The following is a 22,354-nucleotide window of genomic DNA, read 5'->3' as shown; positions in this document are numbered from 1 at the left end:
AAAAAATGTCAAGCAAAAGCAGCACATTAAAATTGAAAGAGAAACTGAACTGAGAAATGAAGTTGCAGTATTTCAATTATATTCAGATTAAATTCTATTTCATTTTAATTTAATGTAGTATAAATTAATTTAAAGTTGCCATGTGAAGGAAGCACATTAAAATTAAAACACAAATTGAACAGATATAGCTAGTATTTCAATTACATTTAAATTAAATTTTAATTAAATTTAAAATAAATTAAATAAAAAAGTTTGTCATGTGAATTAAGCAAATTAAGTTGAAGAGAAACTGACCATGAGAGGTTTAGCTGCAGTATTTAAATTATATTTAAATAAAATTTTAATCTAATGTAAAATAAATCAAATAAAGTTGAAAATGAAGCAGATTGGAATTAAAACAGATATGAAACAGGTATAGCTCAAGTATTTCAATTATATTTCAATTAAATAAAATTTTAAATTCAATAAAAAAATGTGTCAAGCAAAAGCAGCACATTAAAATTGAAAGAGAAACTGAACTGAGAAATGAAGTTGCAGTATTTCAATTATATTCAGATTAAATTCTATTTCATTTTAATTTCATGTATTATAAATTAATTTAAAGTTGCCATGTGAAGGAAGCACATTAAAATTAAAACAGAAATTGAACAGATATAGCTCTAGTATTTCAAATTACATTTAAATTAAATTTAAAATAAATTTAAAATAAATTTAAAATAAATTTAAAATAAATTTAAAATAATTTAAAAATAAATTTTAAATAAATTTTAAAAAAGTTGTGAACCGAGCAAATTAAGTTTAAGAGAAACTGACCCGAGATGTGTAGCTCCAGTATTTAAATTATATTTGAATTCAATTTTAATTTAATGTAAAATAGATTAAATAAAGTTGTCATGCAAATGAAGCAGATTAGAATTAAAACAGAAATGAAACAGGTATAGCTCAAGTATTTCAATTATATTTCAATTCAATAAAATTTTAATTCAATAAAAAATTTGTCAAGCAAAAGAAGCACATTAAATTAAAAAGAGAAACTGATCTGAGATGAAGTTCCAGTATTTCAATTATATTCAGATTAAATTCTATTTCATTTTAATTGCATGTAGTATAAATTTAATTTTAAGTTATTTTTTAGTTAAATTTAAATTATCTTGCAAAAGAAGCACTTTAACATTAAAAGAGAAATTGATCTGAGATGAAGTTCCAGTATTTAAATTTTATTCAGAATAAATTCTATTTAATTTTAATTGAATGTAGTATAAATTAATTTAAAGTTATGTGAAGGAAGCACATTAAAATTAAAACAGAAATTGAACAGATATAGCTCTAGTATTTCAATTTCATTTAAATTAAATTTTAAATAAATTTAAAAAAAGTTTGTCAGGTGAATTAAGCAAATTAAGTTTAAGAGAAACTGACCCGAGATGTGTAGCTCCAGTAATTCAATTATATTTAAATTAAATTTTAATTTAATGTAAAATAAATTAAATAAAGTTGTCATGCAAATGAAGAAGATTAGAATTAAAACAGGAATGAAACAGGCATAGCTCAAGTATTTCAATTAAATAAAATTTTAATTCAATAAAAAAAAATTGTCAAGCAAAAGAAGCACATTAAAATTAAAAGAGAAACTGAACTGAGAGATAAAGTTCCAGTATTTCAATTATATTCAGATTCTATTTAATTTTAATTTCATGTAGTATAAATTTAATTTAAGTCTGTTTTTTAGTTAAATTTAAATTATCTTGCAAAAGAAGCACTTTAACATTAAAAGAGAAACTGATCTGAGAGATGAAGTTCCAGTATTTCAATGAAAGCATCATTATTTGGATGTGTATTAAAGCATGTGTAAACTCAAAGTGCGGAGACTCACAGAAGGCCAGCCAGGTGTCCCGCACCTGCAGGTAGACGTTGACATTAGTGGTGAAGCCCACGTTATTGAAGGTCAGGCTGGAGCTGGCCAGAGACATGTACTCGTTATAACAGTACCAGATCCCTGACGGACAGAGAGAATCACTGAATCATCATCACACACTCAACACTGGAGCTGCTCTAAACACCCAAGATTTAGAATATCAGTCATCAAAAATATGATCAGCTACTTTTACCAGCCCAAAATGTTTATATCAGCATGTCTGAAGTTATTGATTAACCATTCATTAATCTTCAATTAAATCATGTGAAGCCCTGTCAGCAGCGTGATTCAACAAGTTTCCAGCAGCACAGTCAAAATAAACATGATGTTTAATGACAGCATTTTGTGTCAGTGAGAAAATATTTGCACATATTCTCATATCTGGATTGGACAAAGGATGTCAGATATGGGATTTATCAGTTGATGATGTCATAGCTGTTTAGAACACAATGTAACAAGATCAAAGAAGAGTTCAAAAGCTGAACTCACCGAAGGCTCCGACCGCCAGAACGCCGACGATGAGGATCCAGACCAGGACGGGCGCAGTGAAGCGCAGCAGCAGGAGGAAGAGGACGCTGACCACCATCGCAATGACCAGACCTCTGACACACACACACACATTCAACACTTCACACACTATCTCACAACTTCATGATCAGATATATAAAATGTCCAAAGAACAAAGGTCCAATTTGCATTTTATTTAAAATATTAATAAAGAAATAAATTATAATAATAAAGACATAATAAACTACAACAAGATAGTCTATTGACAAGTGAATAAGAGATTTCATTTTATTCAAAAGAGAAACTAATAAACTAAAAATACTAGAAAGTCAACCGTTTTCCTAATAAATACTGTATATAAATACATATAAAATTGAATAATTTTATAAAAAAAAAATGTACACATGAATTACAATGTATTTGTGTACATTTATATAATATATTAAATTAATTTATATTTATTATACATGTTTTAATTTATGTTTTAATATACATATTTTGCAACTTATATAAATAAATACATTTTGCTAAATGTTAACTGAAATTAAATAAAATAAAAAAAACATTTTATTTTATTTTTTATATATTTTTTCTAAATACGTTTTATTTTAGCTAGTTGCCAACATTTTTCCTTTTAATTTAATTTATTTTAACTTGATTTACTAATATAACTAATAAAACTAAAATAAAAGTGTATACAAAAAATATACAGACATATTTAAAAAACAAAACCTATGAAAAATTAAAAAAAAAAACTAAAATTTAAAAAAGACTAAATTTAAACTAAATTTAAAATGAAAATGGAAAAGATTAAAATGAAAATGATTCAAAATATTAATAAAAAATAATAGTATCTAAATACTATATATATATATATATATATATATATATATATATATATATATATATATATATATATATTAGTATAATGAAAGTATAAATTACTATTAAACTGTATAATAATAAAATTATGCATATACATGGAGTTGAAACTCAAAAGTCATACTGTGAAAATAATTCAAATGCATATAAAAGTATGAATTTCAATGCATAAACAACAAAATATCAAACCAAGCTGCATTTATTGAAATTAAATAAAATAAAATATAAAAAACTTGGTTTATTTTAGCTAGTTGCCAACATTTTTCCTTTTAATTTAATTTAACTTGATTTACTAATATAACTAATAAAACTAAAATAAAAATGTATACAAAAAATATACAGACATATTTAAAAAACAAAACCTATGAAAAATAAAAAATAAAAAACCTAAAATTTTAACTAAATTTAAAATGAAAATGGAAAAGATTAAAATGAAAATGATTCAAAATATTAATAAAAATAATAGTATCTAAATAGTAAATAAAAATATATATATATATATATATATATATATAATTTTTATTTAGTATTTAGATAATATAATGAAAGTATAAATTACTATATTAAAATATATTATATTAATTTATATATATATATATATATATATATATATATATATATTTTTTTTTTTTTTTTTTTTTTTTTTTTTTTTTTTTTATAAATTACTAAATTACTATAAATTACATGCATATACATGGAGTTGAAACTCAAAAGTCATACTGTGAAAATAATTCAAATGCATATAAAAGTATGAATTTCAGTGCAAAAACAACAAAATATCAAACCAAGCTGCATTTATGTTCAGGTGCATTTATTTTAAAAAGTATTTTTCTTAAAGAATATTTGTTGAAAGTAGAGATGCACTGATAGTTTAAAAATATATATGCTGTCAATCAAAAGAGGGCGGGAAAATGCACTGAATTTGTGCTTTGTGTAAATAAAATGCTAAGAAACTAGTTGATATTCAATATTAATAGTAATTATATGAACTAATAACATTCATAAAGTTAAGAAATATTCATTTAATCTTCAGAATTTAATTAATGTGTTAATGTGTTTGTTTATAACTGATCCAGTTACAAAAGGCAGAACGCCCAAACTATCGTTATCAGCAGATATCACTCTGAATAATCGGCTATCGGTGGAGAAGGTATTTAGGTATCGTTGCATCTCTAGTTGAGTGTTTGAGTGTTTCCCGCAGCATGACTGACTGGATCAGCACATGAACGTCAGTGTGACACAAAAGATCTGGACTCACGCTACGATCCACTGCCACGACTTCGCGAAGTCCTCAAAGATCCTCAGGCCGACGTCTTTGATGTTGAAGCCGCTGGTCAGGTCGCTGTGAACAGACGCAGACAGTGAGAATCACCATCAGAACAAACCCTGATGGCAGCACAGACACAGCAGCGCGTCCCGGGGAGGGTGTGTGTTCTTTGTAAAGCTGAGAAGACTTTACAAAGCATTTGTCAAAGATCACAAATGAAGCTCTGAGAGAAGCAGACAGACAGACTAGAAGATCTAACATGACTACATCTACTCGTCCTTCACCCCGAGAACTGATTCGACACAGAGAGACACACACAGACAGACGTCTACTGCTACACACGGACTCTATCTGTCAGTCACTCACTTGGACGCTCCTCCAGCACTGGCAACAAGAGAGACACGCGTCAGTACACAACATACACACTACACCGTCCTCAGAAATGAGCTCAACTTAACAAAACCTCCATCCTCACAACATGTAAATGAAGCAAATCATATTCTGTGGTTTGACTGTGTGGTTATTGTCTATAGTTTTTATAATTAGCTGTATATAAACGATACGCATCTATAGTCTGTATCCATCAGACAGATTATACGAGTGTTTTCTCTGGCTGATGCTGAGATCTGATCATGATGAGCAGGAGATGAATGACACAAAACACACACATGATCTCAGAGATTTAATGAGATGCACAGAAATTAATGATTAATTAAGTTAATTAATGCTGAAAACAAAGAACTTCCTATCTCTCGACAAATAACTTTTTTTTGTGTGTTATTTATATACTATTAGAATATTTAATAATATTTTTATTAGTTATTTTTTTATTAGATTTATTTTTAGTAACTTATGTCAGCTGATGTCTTATATTTTTTAGTTTGAGTTTTTGATTTAATATTTGTATTTTTTTATTTCAAATTAATTTGAAATAATAAATTTTTGAAGTATTTTTTTTAAAGATTTTTAAGTTTTTAAGTTTGAGTTTTTTCATTTAATATTTATAGTTTTGTTTCAAATGAATTTTAATTCATTAATTTTTAAAGTATTTTTTTAAAGATTTTTAAATTTGAGTTTTTCATTTAATATTTATATTTTTTTCAAATTAATTTTAATTAATTAATTTTTAAAGTATTTTTTTAAGATTTTTAAATTTGAGTTTTTCATTTAATATTTATATTTTTTTCAAATTAATTTGAATTAATTAATTTTTAAAGTATTTTTTAAAGATTTTTAAGTTTTTAAGTTTGAGTTTTTTCATTTAATATTTATATTTTTGTTTCAAATGAATTTGAATTCATTAATTTTTAAAGGTTTTTTTTTAAGATTTTTAAATTTGAGTTTTTCATTTAATATTTATATTTTTTTCAAATTAATTTTAATAAATTAATTTTTAAAGTATTTTTTAAAGATTTTTAAGTTTGAGTTTTTCATTTAATATTTATATTTTTGTTTCAAATGAATTTGAATTAATTAATTTTTAAAGTATTTTTTAAAGATTTTTAAATTTGAGTTTTTCATTTAATATTTATTTTTTCAAATTAATTTTAATTAATTAATTTTTAAAGTATTTTTTAAAGATTTTTAAGTTTGAGTTTTCATTTAATATTTATATTTTTGTTTCAAATGAATTTGAATTAATTAATTTTTAAAGTATTTTTTTTAAGATTTTTAAATTTGAGTTTTTCATTTAATATTTATATTTTTTATTTCAAATTAATTTTAATTAATTCATTTTTAAAGTATTTTTTAAAGATTCTTAAGTTTTTAAGTTTGAGTTTTTCATTTAATATTTATATTTTTGTTACAAATGAATTTGAATGAATTAATTTTAAAGTATTTTTTTTAAGATTTTTAAGTTTGAGTTTTTCATTTAATATTTATATTTATTTCAAATTAATTTTAATTAATTAATTTTTTAAAGATGTTTAAGTTTTAGTTAACAATTAACAACATTGCTGTTAATCAGTAAATGGAACTATTAATTTAGTATTATTTACATATTTATTAATACTTTAAATTGGCTTTTTATTTTCAGTTTTCGTAATTTTGTTATGATTTTTTCTAGCTTTATTTTTATTTTAGTGTTAGTAACTTATTACTTCAACTTAATCTTATTTCATTTAGCAGCCAAAGCAACATTTCTTAACGTTTAAACTAATATTTCTAATATTAGTATCTAACATTTATATATTTTATTTTATTTCAGTTTTATTTCAGCTAACAAACTTTGTAACTCTTTTATTTTTTTGTGAACAATAACAGGTGATGATGATGATCTCAAAACGTGTGTGTGTGTGTGTGTGTTTGTGTGTTTGTGTGTTTGTGTGTGTGTGTGTGTTTGTGTGTTTGTGTGTGTGTGTTTACCCTGTAGCGTTCATAATCGCTGCCATAGTCTGATTTTTATCCAATCCTGGAAGACTGAAGTTTTCGGGAATATTACTGGGATTAAATGCATTTCCTCCAAAACTGGGCAAACACCGTCCCAACACTAGAGACAGAGAGAGAGAGAGAGAGAGACGAGTGAGGATGTGGTCAAGAATAATAAATAATGTAGTTTCCAGTGTCTTCATCATCTGTCACTCACCGGAGGTCGTCGGTGTGTAGAAAAACGGACACAACTCTTTATCTATAATCTGTCTAGCTGACTGAGAGAGAGAGACATCGAAAGTTGTAAGAAAACAACCATAATTTTCATAGTTTTTCTTTATTAGAAAGCATATTTCTTTATTAAAGATATAAATCATCAAAATATGAGACTTCTGTCATCATGTTCTCAGTCTCATGTCAGTCCAAACCTGTTTGACCTGTAATGATTTGAATGTTTTGAAGAATCATCATACTTCTAATATTATTCACACGTGTTTTAATGACACACATATGAAATGAACGTGTTATTTAAGTATCCTTGAGATACAATTATACTCTTTAGTTATTTTAATTCATCTAGTTAAGCTAAATGAAAATGAGAAATGTTTCCTTGGCTGCAATAAAATAAGTATTTTTTTTATATATTTTATATTTCATATCAAATAATACATTTCTTTATGCTATTAGGTTTAGTCTTAGTCAACTATAATAACCTTGGGAAGTGCAAATGAGATTTGAGATTCTCAGTCAGTGAATTATCAAATCTCTGTTATCATATCGCACAACTTTTGTGTTCCACAGAAGAAAGTCAGTCGTAGAGGTTTAGAATGACATGAGGGTCAGTAAAGGATGACAGAACTGTCATGTTTCTGTGTCTAAATCCCTTTAAACACACACTGATACTTACTAAAGTCGTGTCTTTCAGCTGGAAGGACGGGACGCAGAACTCCTGTTTGAAATGATCGGCTGGTTTTGCCGTCGGTGAGTAGGCGAGAGGAGACAACATCCAGAACGCTGACGGACACGACTTCACACACACCTACAAAACAAACATCTGCTGTCACACACTTACGTTCATCACAGATATCACGATTCATCAAAGGTCAGGGGCCGTTCGTTCAGAATGTGTTTTTCCATTCCACTGCACTACTTTTCCAAAACTGTACGCCACAAGAGTAGTATGTTCGAATACATAAGACACATCCTAATTCACTATTCTATGATGTTTTGTACTATAAATAGAGCGGGTAGTGTGTTCACTATTTTGTTGAAAGACAAAATAACCATTTAAAGTTTGTACGCTACATGGTTGAGTACATAGTGCATAAATGCATAGTATATACTTTAAGTGCATAGTGTATAGTGCGTCATTTGGGACACAACTGAATTTGAAAAACAGATTCTGAAGTGTGCATGAAGTGTGCATAAGATGAGGCCACGGGAGAAGATTTGTAAATGGCAGTGAAGCAATGCAACTGATGCTTGTAGGTCATGTGACAATGACAACATGAATGATGTAGTATGTCCAAGTTTCATTTATACTACCCATACTCATACTATAGCCTATAGAGCATACTTTTTACCAGTCAAATTCAAATACCTACTCAGACAGTATACGATTTTGGACACATTGTTCTCAAAACATGGTGCTTTTAACAGCAAAAACACATTTTTTGTGATCTGACCTTAGGATGCATATGCATATCTGCTTCTAACACACTTATTTAATATGCAAATATGTTAGCCAGTCATAGCAGTGGGCATTTACATTGAAGTCTTAAAGGAGCCACGCCCCTATTAAAGAGTGTGTTCAAACCAGAGAATCAAAATCAGCATAGAAAATGGCCAAATGATAATGTTTCAGATGCAAACAAAATAAAATAACATAACATAAACAATAAAATAATTATAAAATAAAATAACACAATAAAAAATAAAATAAAATAAAATAAAATAAAATAAAATAAAATAAAATAAAATAAAATAAAAATTTGTGCATTGTCTTTATGGTTATATTTTATCTAGTGCAAAGTTCGAAAATAAAAAATTGGTTCCGTTTCAATTTGAATTGAACTGGCCACAACAGGAAGTTGATGCATGGCCAAATGATAATGTTTCAGATGCAAACAAAATAAAATAACATAACATAAACAATAAAATAATTATAAAATAAAATAACACAATCAAAAATAAAATAAAATAAAATAAAATACAAAATAAAATAAAATAAAATAAAATAAAATAAAATAAAATAAAATAAAATAAAATAAAATAAAATAAAATAAAATAAAAATTTGTGCATTGTCTTTATGGTTATATTTTATCTAGTGCAAAGTTCGAAAATGAAAAATTGGTTCCGTTTCAATTTGAATTGAACTGGCCACAACAGGAAGTTGATGCATGGCCAAATGATTATGTTTCAGATGTAAAAGTCTTAACAACATTATAATGGACCTCAGGGAACATTATGAAACGCTGATGGTACCTGTGTGGTGGGACACTGGAGACCCTGCAGAGCCGCAGCCATGATGTTGGTCGCTGTGGCGCATTTGATGATGTCAAAATACATGACGCTGGGTTTATCCCTGAGAGACAGACGGACATGAGCATCAGACAACTACAAATCAAGCCCAGAAGATCCAGATGATTCTCTAGAACGACTGACGGAAAATCTCACTTGTTCTGTCCGACTCCGCAGAACATTCCCGTGGAGTTTCTGGGATACAGCACATGTCGAGGGTCTCCGTACAGCCAGGCTACAGGAATCAAACCATTTCACGTCAAACACACGCATGTTATTAGCAGAAGAGATTCACATTTAATCACAGTGTTATTACAATTAATATTCAGAAATATTATTATCTATCAGATGAGAACAAAACATGAACTCACACTTCATGCTGTCCATAACAACAGCCCTGAACCGTGGTAAAATCATTGTAGCGCTTTATTTAACTGTAACTGCTGACTAATTAGTGGAAAAGTCCTTAGACTCTAATTAGTGTCTCGTTTGGTCTTCATTAGCTGTAGTTTGATCTCAGTTCATCACAGAGAGAGTTTAATGAGCTCTCACACACAAACACACAGTAAATAATGAAGTTTAGATGATAAACTCTAAACACCCGCGTCATGTGATCAAACAGACACAGCAAAACTTTACATTCAGTCAAATTAAGAAGGTCTGGATGATCATAATATCAAATGGCTTTTTAATCCAATGCAACATTTAAAGTAGGACCTTTGTCTTCATTTAATTTGTTTATTTTTTTTAATTTTCTTTTAATGAGCTTTGAAAATAAAATAAATAAATATTTAAAAAAATAAATGAATAAAATAATAATAAAATAAAATAAATAAAACAATAAAAATAAATAAAATAAGAAAGAAATCAAAACAAAATAACAAAAATAAAATAAAATAATAATAATATAAAATAAATAACAATAAAAATATATAAAATAAAATAAATAACATCAATAAAATAAAAAACATAACCAATAAAATGATTATAAAATAAAATAAAATAAAATAAATAAAACAATAAAAATAAATAAAATAAGAAAGAAATCAAAACAAAATAACAAAAATAAAATAATATAAAATAACAATAAAAATATATAAAATAAAATAACATCAATAAAATAAAAAAACAAACAATAAAATAATTATAAAATAAAATAAAATAAAATAAAATAAAATAAAATAAAATAAAATAAAAATTTGTGCATCTGTCTTTATGGTTATATTTTATCTAGTGCAAAGTTCGAAACTAAACAATTGGTTCCGTTTCAATTTGAATTGAACTGGCCACAACAGGAAGCTGAATCTCAGTTCCAAGAATGCATTCTGGGAAATGAAGCATTCTTCCACACTGGTCAACTAAAGGTCCATTCAAATTCATATTCTGCTTTCAATACTAAAAGTACTAAAAAGATTTGTCTTTGTCTACAGCAATTATAATCAGCTTTATTTATAGATTTTCTATAGAGAGCTAAATAAACTCATGCCAGTAGAATCAATCAAACTGTGTTACCCATAACCCCCTGCCCTCTCCAGCATTTACATGCTGCACATTAAGGAGAGGCAGACTGAGTCAAATTTCCATACTGCTTTCAGGTGAAAGAAAACAACGTCAATCCACAGCGAGTCTGTCAGCGTTCACAGTGACGAGAGAGAGACAGAGACAGGAAGACACAACCACAGCGGATCAGACAGAGGAACAGAGAGATTGGGCAACAGGAACTTACCCAGAATTCCCACCACCATGTAACCGACGATGACCACCATGAACAGAGCGCAGCATATGATGTCTGTACAGCTCCTGCAGACACACACAACACACCCGGCCGGGTCACATGTCACATCACATTTAAAAGACATCAAGAAAATTATTATCTTTAGAATTTCATTTAGATTTTTTATTGCATTGTTTAGCATGATTTATGATTTATTCATGACAATTACAAATTAAATTATAATTCCTGTAATAATGTATGACAAAAAAATATTATGTTTATTAGCTGCCTAATTTATTCTAAAAATATATAAAAGTAAAAAATCTTATGAGAATTATTAATACAGATGGAATAATTATGTAATTATTCTATTTATTTTCACAAAATGTAATTATTCTGTATTTGTTTACTGCCTAATTTAATCTAAAAATATATATAAAAGTAAAAAATAATGACAATTATTAATATAGAATAAGTAATTAATCTATATTTATACAAAATGTAATTATTACTCTGGAAAAACGTAAATGCAAAATTTTTTTTATGAGAATTATTATTAATATAGATGGAATAATTATGTAATTATTCTATTTTTTTTTTACAAAATATAATTATTCTGTATTTGTTTACTGCCTAATTTAATCTAAAAAAATATATATATATATATAAGTAAAAAATAATGACAATTATTAATATAGAATAAGTAATTAATCTATACTTATACAAAATGTAATTATTATTCTGGAAAAATGTAAATGCAAATTTTTTTTATGAGAATTATTTTTAATATAGATGGAATAATTATGTAATTATTCTATTTTTTTGTTACAAAATATAATTATTCTGTATTTGTTTACTGCCTAATTTAATCTAAAAATATATATAAAAGTAAAACATAATGACAATTATTAATAAAGAATAAGTAATTAATCTATATTTATACAAAATGTAATTATTATTCTGGAAAAATGTTCTCATTTTATGAGAATTATTATTAATATGGATGAAATAATTATGTAATTATTCTATATTTATAAAAAATGTAACTATTCTGTATTTATCTGCTGCCTAATTTATATATAGCAAAAAGTGTATAATGACAATTATTATAAATAAAGAATAATTACAAAACTAAGTCATTTGGATGCATTGCTATAATGAGAATTGTCATGAAACTAATGTCAGAATGCAAAAAGAAAATATTATTTGATCTTTAAACGTATGCTCTTTTTAATCAAAACATAATTTCTCATTTAGATGTTTGCTTTCCTGAGTCTCAAACACACACACCTGTTGTGAATGGGGCCGATGAATGTGGGGTCATATTGAGCTGGCGCACCTGAAACACAAGCAGAGTTTAGTGAATGTTATGCATTAATGGATCTCTTCAGGGCGTGATCGTCATATTTACATGTCTTTATTTTGTTTCGATACAGCAGGTTAGCAGGAACCACTAAAAGAAAACCACTAATGAAAGTGAAGTATGTGGCTTCCTCTCGTTAAATCATTATAACGCAGGTGAGAAACACCAGTGTCGCTTTAGTCACTCAAATACTGTAGTTCATTCATTTATAAAGCGCATTTAAAATCAACAGAAGTTGAACCAGAGTGCTGTACAAGAAATACAAATCAGATTTATGAACAAAATATTAAGCATACTGGTGGACAAATGAAAAATGTACAAAAGTTCAAATGTGCAAGGCAAAGTGTGAATTTAATGTGCTGCAACTCATAATTTCTTTCATTTAACACCATTTTTAATCATCTTTAGCATCCGGCATTAGAATGATGTAGCTCATTGTGTCATGTGATCGACCCACATCCCTCTAGCCCATGAGGGTTTGTCTCCTGGCAGCATGTTTCATGTTAGATTGACGTCAACAGTCAGGCACTAACGCTCAAGCTTCGACCCTTTATATCGTATATAAACAGGAAAAGAGAGACAGAGGAGAGGGAGGGAATTTGAATATCATTTGAATTCAAAGATGGAGCGAACTACAGACTCTCTGTGTTTCTGCTCACTTCCTCTAATAAACCTGCGGATCAGGATCTTCTCGATTCAGGACATTCTTGAACCTCACCATTCATCACGCAAGAATCTGATCGTCACGTGCACTGAAAAATATTTGGTGCAAGATTTACTTGGAAATGGTTTTCACTCAGAAATTGTTAACAAATAAGTACAAATAAATGGCAGTAACACTTTACAATAATGTAACTGTAAAACAGTTAAATAATAATGAAAGTTCATTGCACTTAATAAAAAAAAAGTTGCATGAACTCAATTTCATTGTAGTAAGCTGAACTTAATATGATTGAGTTGAGTTGCAGCAGATTTCTAATTCAAAATTCATGTAATCTTGAATCAGAATAACTTCAACCTGTCACTCACATGAGATCCACCAATAGCAAACCACAACCATCCAATCAATTCCCCACAGATGAAATCAAGCCCCGCCCTACATTTGTTCTTGTTTGAGAAGCGTTTCACACCATATACGTCACAATAGAGAAGACTAGCGCAACTTCCGTTTCATGTTGACTTTAATGTCTAGATGTTCACGATTCTAAACGTAACATGATTAAATTGTTGATGTGAGGCAGAAATACAAGATCTGATCTGTCTGAGTATTTAATCTTTGATCCTAAACGTTCATGTTTCTTGTAATTACGTGGAGAACTCTGTACGGTGTAAAAAATTAACTTGCTTCATAAACTTCAGGTCCGTGGGTACAAGTGACGCTGTAAATGAGTAAGAATGGAGGAAACCACAACTAAAATGCAGGAAACCTCGTCTTTAAATCTCCTGACCGTATGATTCATGAGCCACAGACAGATATACTGCACTAAACCAACCACAAGAGTCCAATATTACCACACTGATTCATTACAGGTTTAATGTTTCTGAAATAATCTCTTCTGCTCACCAAGGCTGCGTTTATTTGATCAAAAATCTGAAATATTATTACAGTTTAAAATATATGCTTTCCATGTGAATATGTTGTAAAGTGTAATTTATTCCTGTGATCAAAGCTGAATTTTCAGTCTTCAGTGTCACATGATCCTTCAGAAATCATTCTAATATGCTGATTTGCTGCTCAAGAAACATTTATGATTATTATCAGTGTTGAAAATAGTTTCATATTTCTGTGGAAACTGTGATGCATTTTATTTTTCAGGATTCTTTGATGAATAGAAAGTTCAAAAGAACAGTATTTTGTAACATTAAAAATGTCTTTACTGTCACTTTTAATCAAATTAATGTGTCCTTGATGAATAAAAGTATTAGATTATCTCATAAACTCTCATTGAGGCCAAACTCAAACAATGTGTTCTTGCCGACAAAAATCATGTCAGACCAACCAGTTTCTCAACTTTTTTTTTATGTACAATCCAGTATCACGTTACACCAAACACACACACACATATAATACACACATAACACACACAGAGAGACACTATACACACACACACACACACACGATCGGTCATTTGCCTTCAGGACGGAGAACATTATCGCTGTTAGAGACATTTACAGCATCGCGTAAAAGAAAGGGTGTGCTGTAGATTTTATGTGTGGTTTTATGTGGTGATCATTGTGTGACGGTTTACAGTAAACCACACACACACACACACACCCTGACCAGAGATCAAACACACACACAGATGTTTACAGCAGAATCCAGAATAAACTCAATAAAGTTGTGTACTTGAAAGCCGAATCTTATTAACTTTGAACTATGTGTGTGGAAAACCTGACAAACCTGTTAGAGTCCTCAAAGTCAAATGGATTCATTAATAATCTTCTGTTCAGTTTTCTTTAATGATGTGGGTTAGTCTGTAGTTAATATAATTAACTTAAATTTGTGACGAAACAGAAGTAGCGCGTGACAGATCTTCCGTATTGTACGAAGCCCCTAAAGGGACATGGTGATGGAAAAAGATATGAGATGGGAGGGAAAATTATATGTCAAGGCTTCTGTGTTCTCTCAATAAACTGTGTTTGCTTTCCGAGCAGATGCAAAAGTTGCTCAAGGGAACACAAAAGGCTTTTGCGAAGAAACACAAAGGTTTTGTGTGCAAACACAAAGTTTCTTGGGGGAATGCAAAACTTTTGCGAGAGAATGTCAAGTCAAGTCAAGTCACCTTTATTTATATAGTGCTTTTTACAATGCAGATTGTGTTAAAGCAGCTTTACATTGATAACTAGTATATAATTTTGGCTGCACAGCAGCTCTTAAAGAATAGTGTCAATGCAGGCTGACCAAAGCACTGTTGAATATCAAATGTCAAGTGTCCCCAACCAAGCAAGCCAAAGGCGACAGCGGCAAGGAACCCAAACTCCAACAGGTGACATAAGGTGGCAAATAGGTGTTAAAATGGAGAGAAAAAAACCTTGGGAGAAACTAGGCTTAGTCGGGGGGCCAGTTCTCCTCTGGCGAACAGTGCTTTGTTTACGATTCAGGTTGCTATCATGAGTCCGATAGGATCGCAACATTCAAAGTATTTATTCCAGTTCCATCCAGTTGAGGATCGTATTCATCACGCCGATATGGACGGTTGGTTGAGGATCTGTGCCACTGGTTGTCGTGTCGATGAGGCCTTCACAATGGATGATCTAGTTGACTCAAAAAAATATTTTTTTCCTCCCATCTCATATTTTTGTCACTTTTGGGGCTCTGTAGTATTTCAACGCACATTTGAGTTAAACAGATTATTTGGAAAGAAAAAATGTAGGGCGGAGATTTGGTTCTATCCGGCGGTTGTTGAATGGATCTTGAGATGTGGGCGTGGCACTCAAAAATGAAGGTGGGTCTGAATACGAGTGTAGGAAAGGGGCGGGGCTTAAGTGAACTACATGATTGGAGAAGTATGTCGTTTCAAAGGAAAATCATTACATTTTGATTAAAAATTCAGATAAAAAAACATATGCATGGTAGAATCGTTCACACACTCTAAAAATGACAAAAAAAAATTACACAGTAAAATACTGTTTTCCATTGAAAAAGTAATATTACCATAAAACAATGCATTCTGGGTAATATTTGTCTTTTTTTTTTTTTTTTTTTTTTTTTTAGAAAATAGGGTATGCACGTGACGTCACCGTCGACCGTTATGACTACGGTTACGCCCACTGAGTGGCACAAAGACTGAGCGGCAGCATTGGTTTACAGTGTGAATACCGCGAAAAACACACAAAACACATCCAAAACGGGAAAGAGCTTTGTGATTGACTGTACAAATAGCTTTGACACAAACCCTGAGATATATATTTACAGACTGTTGAAAGCTACAGAAAAAAGAGCAAATATGTTGCTGCAATTCACAGAAACAGCTGGACTCCAGCAGAGAAACATGTTTTGCAGTTATCATTGGATTCTGAGGTAAAATCATACCGTATATATTGTGTTAACTCACCAATTAAATATTTACCATCGTATATTCTGCATCACTGGGTGTCTTTAAATAAACACTGACAAAAACTATACAAGTTTTAGGACTGGATGAAATATATAACATTGATATAAGTGATCACTCCAATTTAGACCTACCTGTATTGTATTTATATAAAATATTCACAGGCCGATTTGCTTTATGTATTTCCCTGGCGTCAAAATCAGGCACATATAAATGTCCGGAAACATGATTCCTGGCTGCATGTCAACATCCATGGATTAGGTTTCTTTGACATGTTATAAGGAACACTTTCGAGTCCAACCTTTAGTGTAATTTGTTTGTTTTACTCGCGTTTTCGCAGTTTCCCCTATTAAATCCAGTCATGCAGCAGGTTCTTTTGCCACTCAGTCCAGCTGAGGGAGTGCATTCAAGCGGGAAAGTGACGTCAATGCATACCCTCTATAGGCTACTTTACTAAAAACGACAAATAATATTACCCAGAATGCATTGTAATATACAGAAGTAATATACTATTAAAACAATGCACTCTGGGTAAAATTGGTTGTAGAAAGTAGCTTATAGGTTACTGTCTCGAAAATGACTAATAATATTACCCAGAATGCATTGTTTCAGTTTCAGTGGAAAACGGTATTTTACTGTGTAAATGTGCTTTTTTACAGTTATTTTTTAGAGATTAATAACATGCATTTAGAAAATAGACAGGGTGAATTTAATTTCACACCAACTTTCAAACAACTTCACATTTTTTGCTTTGTGGACATTTGGAGTCTAATTTGAAAATTGACTGATAAATAAAGCATGTTTTTTATTTTAAAATGCAAAACAGTTTCTTCAGTATATAATGGTTAAGGTGTGGGTGAGTGTGCAGAAATTATAGCTTTACATATAAACAATAAAAGTGTCCTCATTTAGCTGTAGGTGTGTGTAAAACTGTGAGTCAGCGTATCTTTCAGGAAACTATTTCAAATTATGTAGAGACAGCTAATTAAGTGCTAAAATGACGTCGGCACCTAAAACTCAGGGTCAATGTGAGAGTGTTTATGAATATCTGATCCTTCCTGGTTTAAATGTTGACCAACAGGCTTGTTACCCAGTAACTGAACCTCCAGAGAAATGTCTTATCTCCAGCGTTCTTCTACTGAAACATGTTGGTGACCAGGAAGAACAAATACCCATGACGGCCGGGCACAAACACTACAGATCTTGAGAGTAAACAGAAAAAAGGTGTGAAAGAGCAAATGAAACTAGATCTCAAAGCTGGCTCTTGCACTAAACACACACAATTCATGTCTTTGCTGTTGCTCAAAGGTTCACAGGAAGAAGCGCATTGAGACATTGGTGAGTGTGTTGAAACAGACAGATGAGAAGTCATTCTCTAACGCTCCTCAAGAATGAAGAAGACTTCTTATCTATTACAGCATCATGTATAAGAGCTCCTTAACTATCATGGCATCATAAATGATTACAAACCAATGAAGTAAATGAAGATATTCACATATGAAGGGCTGGTTTTGAGTGTCTGTTTAACAGGATCAGGCTCTAATGCACAAGCTCTGCCTTTACAAAACAAGACACTGTTTGCAAGAGTCACTGTGTTTACTTTACTTGACAAATGACACTATGACAGTTGTTATATTATATAAATGATATTCCATGATCTTGTAAACTTTGTTTACTTTATTTATGCATCATTTTTCAACTTAAGTTCGACAATAAAATCTGATCACTGGGACTGTCTATCATATATTGATATATTAAAACACTCAAGTAGGCATGAAATAATCCCCCTGTTGCATTATAGCAGAGAGAAAAAAAAACAGTCTTACCATACTCCGAGTTGTTTTGCTCTTCTTCCTCTCGTTTCTTACCGCCCATCTTTTCACTTTGCGTTCATGCGTTTAAAAATAAAAGAATAAACCGTGTGAAATGACCTGTAGGTGTTTCAGTGCTCGGCAGCGTTCATCTGACTCGATAAAGTCCAGTATCAGCGCGCGGATGTTAGTTTCAGTGCTGCCGTATTGTCTGTAAATCTTTGGTGTAACTAAGCACTGTGTTGATGACGTTACGCGGCACCTGCCACCTCTGGCTCACCTGTGCGCGCGCTCACGATCTCGTGCACCTCCCCTTCACCTTCGCACACGCGCGCGTCCTCTACCGGTGGCTGTTTATTACAGCCGAAGTGAAACTTGTGTTTTAAAGGGTGGAGGAAGAGAGTGTTCAGGTTTCTCTGGATGTTTGTTTCGTGAAACTCAAACTGTAGGCAATTTTGTCAACTATTAACTAAGTTTTAAATAAAACACTGATATTTGTGATAGATATTTTAATAAAGTGACACATAAATAATAAAATAATAATAAATATACATAATAAAAATAAATAAATGAGGAAGTGTTGTGTCGATGCGTTGTCGTGTAGGCTATAAAAGCGCGGTCACGTTTACCGTTGTTCGTTCGGCGAAATCCAGCAGATCGCGAATTAATTTCGCACTAGGACGAAAGATTGTGCATCTTGTTCTGTTGGTCATGTGAAAGAGAAAAGCTGCATTTTGAAAAGTTACTTCTGTGTGAGCTGTGCATATTTTTGAATAAATTTAATTTTCTCGAGCACTTTAAATTTCGCGAATTTAAAGCTAATGTCGGCAATTTTTTTTGTTCAAAAACAACTTTTTTTGTTCAAAATTTACAAAAATTATATAATGAGAATGTACAACATCAAACCCTGTTTTTGTCTTACCCTGAATCATTATGGTACACACAAGTGTTTATATTCGGACTATTTTAGGACCCGCCGCAGAGTATCACAGTAACTGCCATAGACATGCCATAGACATACACGGAGAAAAGTAGCTCCGGCTACAATGTTCTTCCGCAAGACACGTGCAGTTCTGTTTGTTTAAATATAGAGAGCCAAAAATCGCGGACTGCAGCTTAAAAGTGCTCGAGCAACGAACAGTTGCTATGGTTACAACATGGACGAAAACATCTGTTTAGTGCATTTTGACTATTTTGTGGTTACTATAAAACGTTTGAAAATGCTGTTTAAATAAGCAATAAGGTGTGCTGCATCGTGAATAAGTCACGGCTGAAGGGTTGTTATGCTGTGTTCACACCAAACGCGAATAGAGCGTCTGGCGCGAATGATTTCAATGTTAAGTCAATGTAAAGACGCGTTTACGCGCGTCTGGAGGTCTCGCGGCGCGAATGAGGCGTTTAGCGCGGCGCGGAAGACGCGAATTCGCCTCATTCGCGCGTCTAGTTCGCGCGAATGACGCGAATTGAGCGTTACGCGCGAATGGTGCTTTTTGTGCATTTGGCGTTTGACGCGAATTCGCGTCTGACGCCCGAGTTGAAAAATTTGAACTTTGGCGTAAATTCGCGCCGCGTTAACCAATCAGGAGCCTGCTTGCTGCTGTGGCGGCAGGCCCGCCCGGAGTCACTCATTCAAAATGGAGGAACGACTGATCCCAGCAAGCAATAGCCGTCATTTCACCGTCTCGGTTAACTATAGACCCGATATAGTCCGGCTATGTGTAACCCACTTTTAGCCAAAACAATCTTTCATTTGGTTACATGTCGTTTTTGCCAAAATAACTTGCGAGTTGTATGTTATTGCATCATGTAAGTGAAGTCAACAGTGATTACAAGGTGTTTGGTTTCACATCTATGACATGTTATATTGTGTAGGCTGTGCGTAGCCACGATTTAGCTCATAGTCAGACCGGCTATTTGTAGCCCACCTATAGTCAATCCTGATTTATTGTAGTTTTTGGACAGGAAGTGCTTGAGATGGATTGATATCTCATCATGTTCGCAATGTCAATGATTTCTACAAGATTTAAGTGGCATTTCATGACATGGTCTATATGTAGTCACGATTTAGCTCTGAATTGGATAGGCTATGTGTAGTCTGCTTTTAGTCCACCCAGCGAAATCGAGGCAATTTATAGTCTAGTTTTTACGGCTTGGCTATAGCCCTGATTCAGACCAGCAATGAGTGTAACCAAAATAGTGTTAAGTCATTTTCGACCACAAAGCTTGTGGGATTCTTGATATACTTGCATTTATACATTTATATGCAAGTATAATATACATTTATATGCAAGTATATATTTGAAACAGCATATTTTTGCTGTCACACAATCCTACATTCTACGATATCATATATATATATATATATATATATATATATATATATATATATATATATATATATATATATATCAGGGTATAGCCAAGCCATATATTAATTATAATTATATACCACACACATATATGACTGTATTTAATTTTAAGTTAAATAAAAATTTACAATTCTCAACCGCTAGGATGGCAACTGTGGCTCTACTGAGACATGACCACTGGCAACGCGAGACTTGAACGTTGACTCTCGATCACTGTTGCCAGATCTCGCGATAAACATTTCCGCATTTTACAACTGTTGGAGACGGAGAGCAAGCAACAGCAAATGTTAAAGCAAATTCTTTCCTGCTTTTGGTCTTGTAAGTATCTGTGTTTTTCATTTTGACATGTGTTTATTATTTATGTACATTATGTGTAGGAACCGTGACATTTTAGCGGGTAACAGTGCAGACTCAGAGTAAAACGTGGTTAGATTAACATACATGCACATGTACTGTAGTGTTTCCTTGTGCCCTAAAACTCTGTAATTATCTAAATACAAGGGGGTAAACATGAAACCTGTGCACCCTACTATTATTTGTTATGGAAGCCTTGTATATCTTTTAATCTTTTGATCATTATGAAATAAAAATATGAGTTTTTGATTTGGCAAGGCAAGTTTATTTTGTATAGCACATTTCAACAACAATGTTCAAGGTAATTCAGAGTGCTTTTCATAAAACATGGAATTTATGGAACTGAAAATTAATCAGGTTGTTTTATAAACCAAAAAAATATTGTTAACATTTTTTATTTAACTTTTTTTTTGTCAATGTTATTTTTTTTTTGTCAATATATTTTTATTGTTACACGTTGTAATTTTCTTTTAATGTTTATTTGTATTGTATTTGTAATTTTTTTTTTTTTATCATTGTGCATTATCTTGAGTTCTTTTTCTAAATAAAACCTTTTATATTTAATTTGTTTGGACGGATTGTCATTTATGAGAACCTGTTATATTTAAGTGAAAAGAATCCTTTAGCCATTATTTAGTTGTCTATTGCATGTATAGATGTAATCATTCATTAGTAGTGTAATTGATGACTAGTCTACTCTTGGGTTATGGTTAGACGTCTATTAGATTTTCACTGACAGCCCAAATTCAGCCTTATTTTAGCCTAGATCCATATTCACCGTCTATTAGACATATATATGTAGTCGTCTAATAGTCGTCTAATTGATGACTAGTCTATTTTTGGGTTATGGTTAGACGTCTATTAGATTTTCACTGACAGCCCAAATTTTGCCTGGTTTTAGCCTAGACGGCCGGGCTATGTTTTGACGGCTATTAGACGTCTAATAGACATAAAATTGCTTGCTGGGATATTATCAGTGAGCAGTCACCCAGAGATTTATGACACAAGTTCATACTTCAGACAGGAATAAAAAGGACCTCGCTTGGAAGAGTGTCTGTGAGGAGATTGGGCTACCTGGTAAGTTGTAAATACACATTTCACTTTTGAGTCACGTACACGTTTATCGACCCGCAGCCTTCCCGCGACGCTGACCTCTACGCCGCTGTTCTGCTCTCCAGAGCAAATACAAAGCGGTAGCTCTCTCGATGAACGCACGATCAACATCA

The 22,354-nt window shown here is 31.2% G+C and overlaps 1 protein-coding gene across 2 annotated transcripts in view; it reads right to left on the bottom strand.

The window, feature by feature from the left end:
* slc44a4 (solute carrier family 44 member 4) overlaps positions 1–18,751 on the bottom strand; it is a 30,779-nt gene extending 12,028 nt beyond the window's left edge. Inside the window, exons 1-12 of one of the 2 annotated variants that reach the window (XM_048203232.1) lie at positions 18,421–18,751; positions 12,467–12,515; positions 11,189–11,262; positions 9,619–9,697; positions 9,427–9,526; positions 7,849–7,980; positions 7,159–7,219; positions 6,939–7,062; positions 4,938–4,955; positions 4,563–4,646; positions 2,405–2,517; positions 1,874–1,996 (exon numbers count right to left, since the gene is read on the bottom strand). In XM_048203232.1, the coding sequence (XP_048059189.1) occupies positions 1,874–1,996; positions 2,405–2,517; positions 4,563–4,646; positions 4,938–4,955; positions 6,939–7,062; positions 7,159–7,219; positions 7,849–7,980; positions 9,427–9,526; positions 9,619–9,697; positions 11,189–11,262; positions 12,467–12,515; positions 18,421–18,469 (1,006 nt within the window). In that variant the 5' untranslated portion in view covers positions 18,470–18,751. The remainder of the gene's footprint in view (positions 1–1,873; positions 1,997–2,404; positions 2,518–4,562; positions 4,647–4,937; positions 4,956–6,938; positions 7,063–7,158; positions 7,220–7,848; positions 7,981–9,426; positions 9,527–9,618; positions 9,698–11,188; positions 11,263–12,466; positions 12,516–18,420) is intronic. The other variant, XM_048203233.1, reaches the window with a different exon arrangement.
* Between the last annotated feature and the right edge of the window lie 3,603 nt (positions 18,752–22,354).

Source organism: Megalobrama amblycephala, linkage group LG9 (assembly GCF_018812025.1).
Source record: "Megalobrama amblycephala isolate DHTTF-2021 linkage group LG9, ASM1881202v1, whole genome shotgun sequence".
NCBI lineage: Eukaryota > Metazoa > Chordata > Actinopteri > Cypriniformes > Xenocyprididae > Megalobrama > Megalobrama amblycephala.
This window is presented reverse-complemented; position numbering and strand designations above follow the sequence as displayed.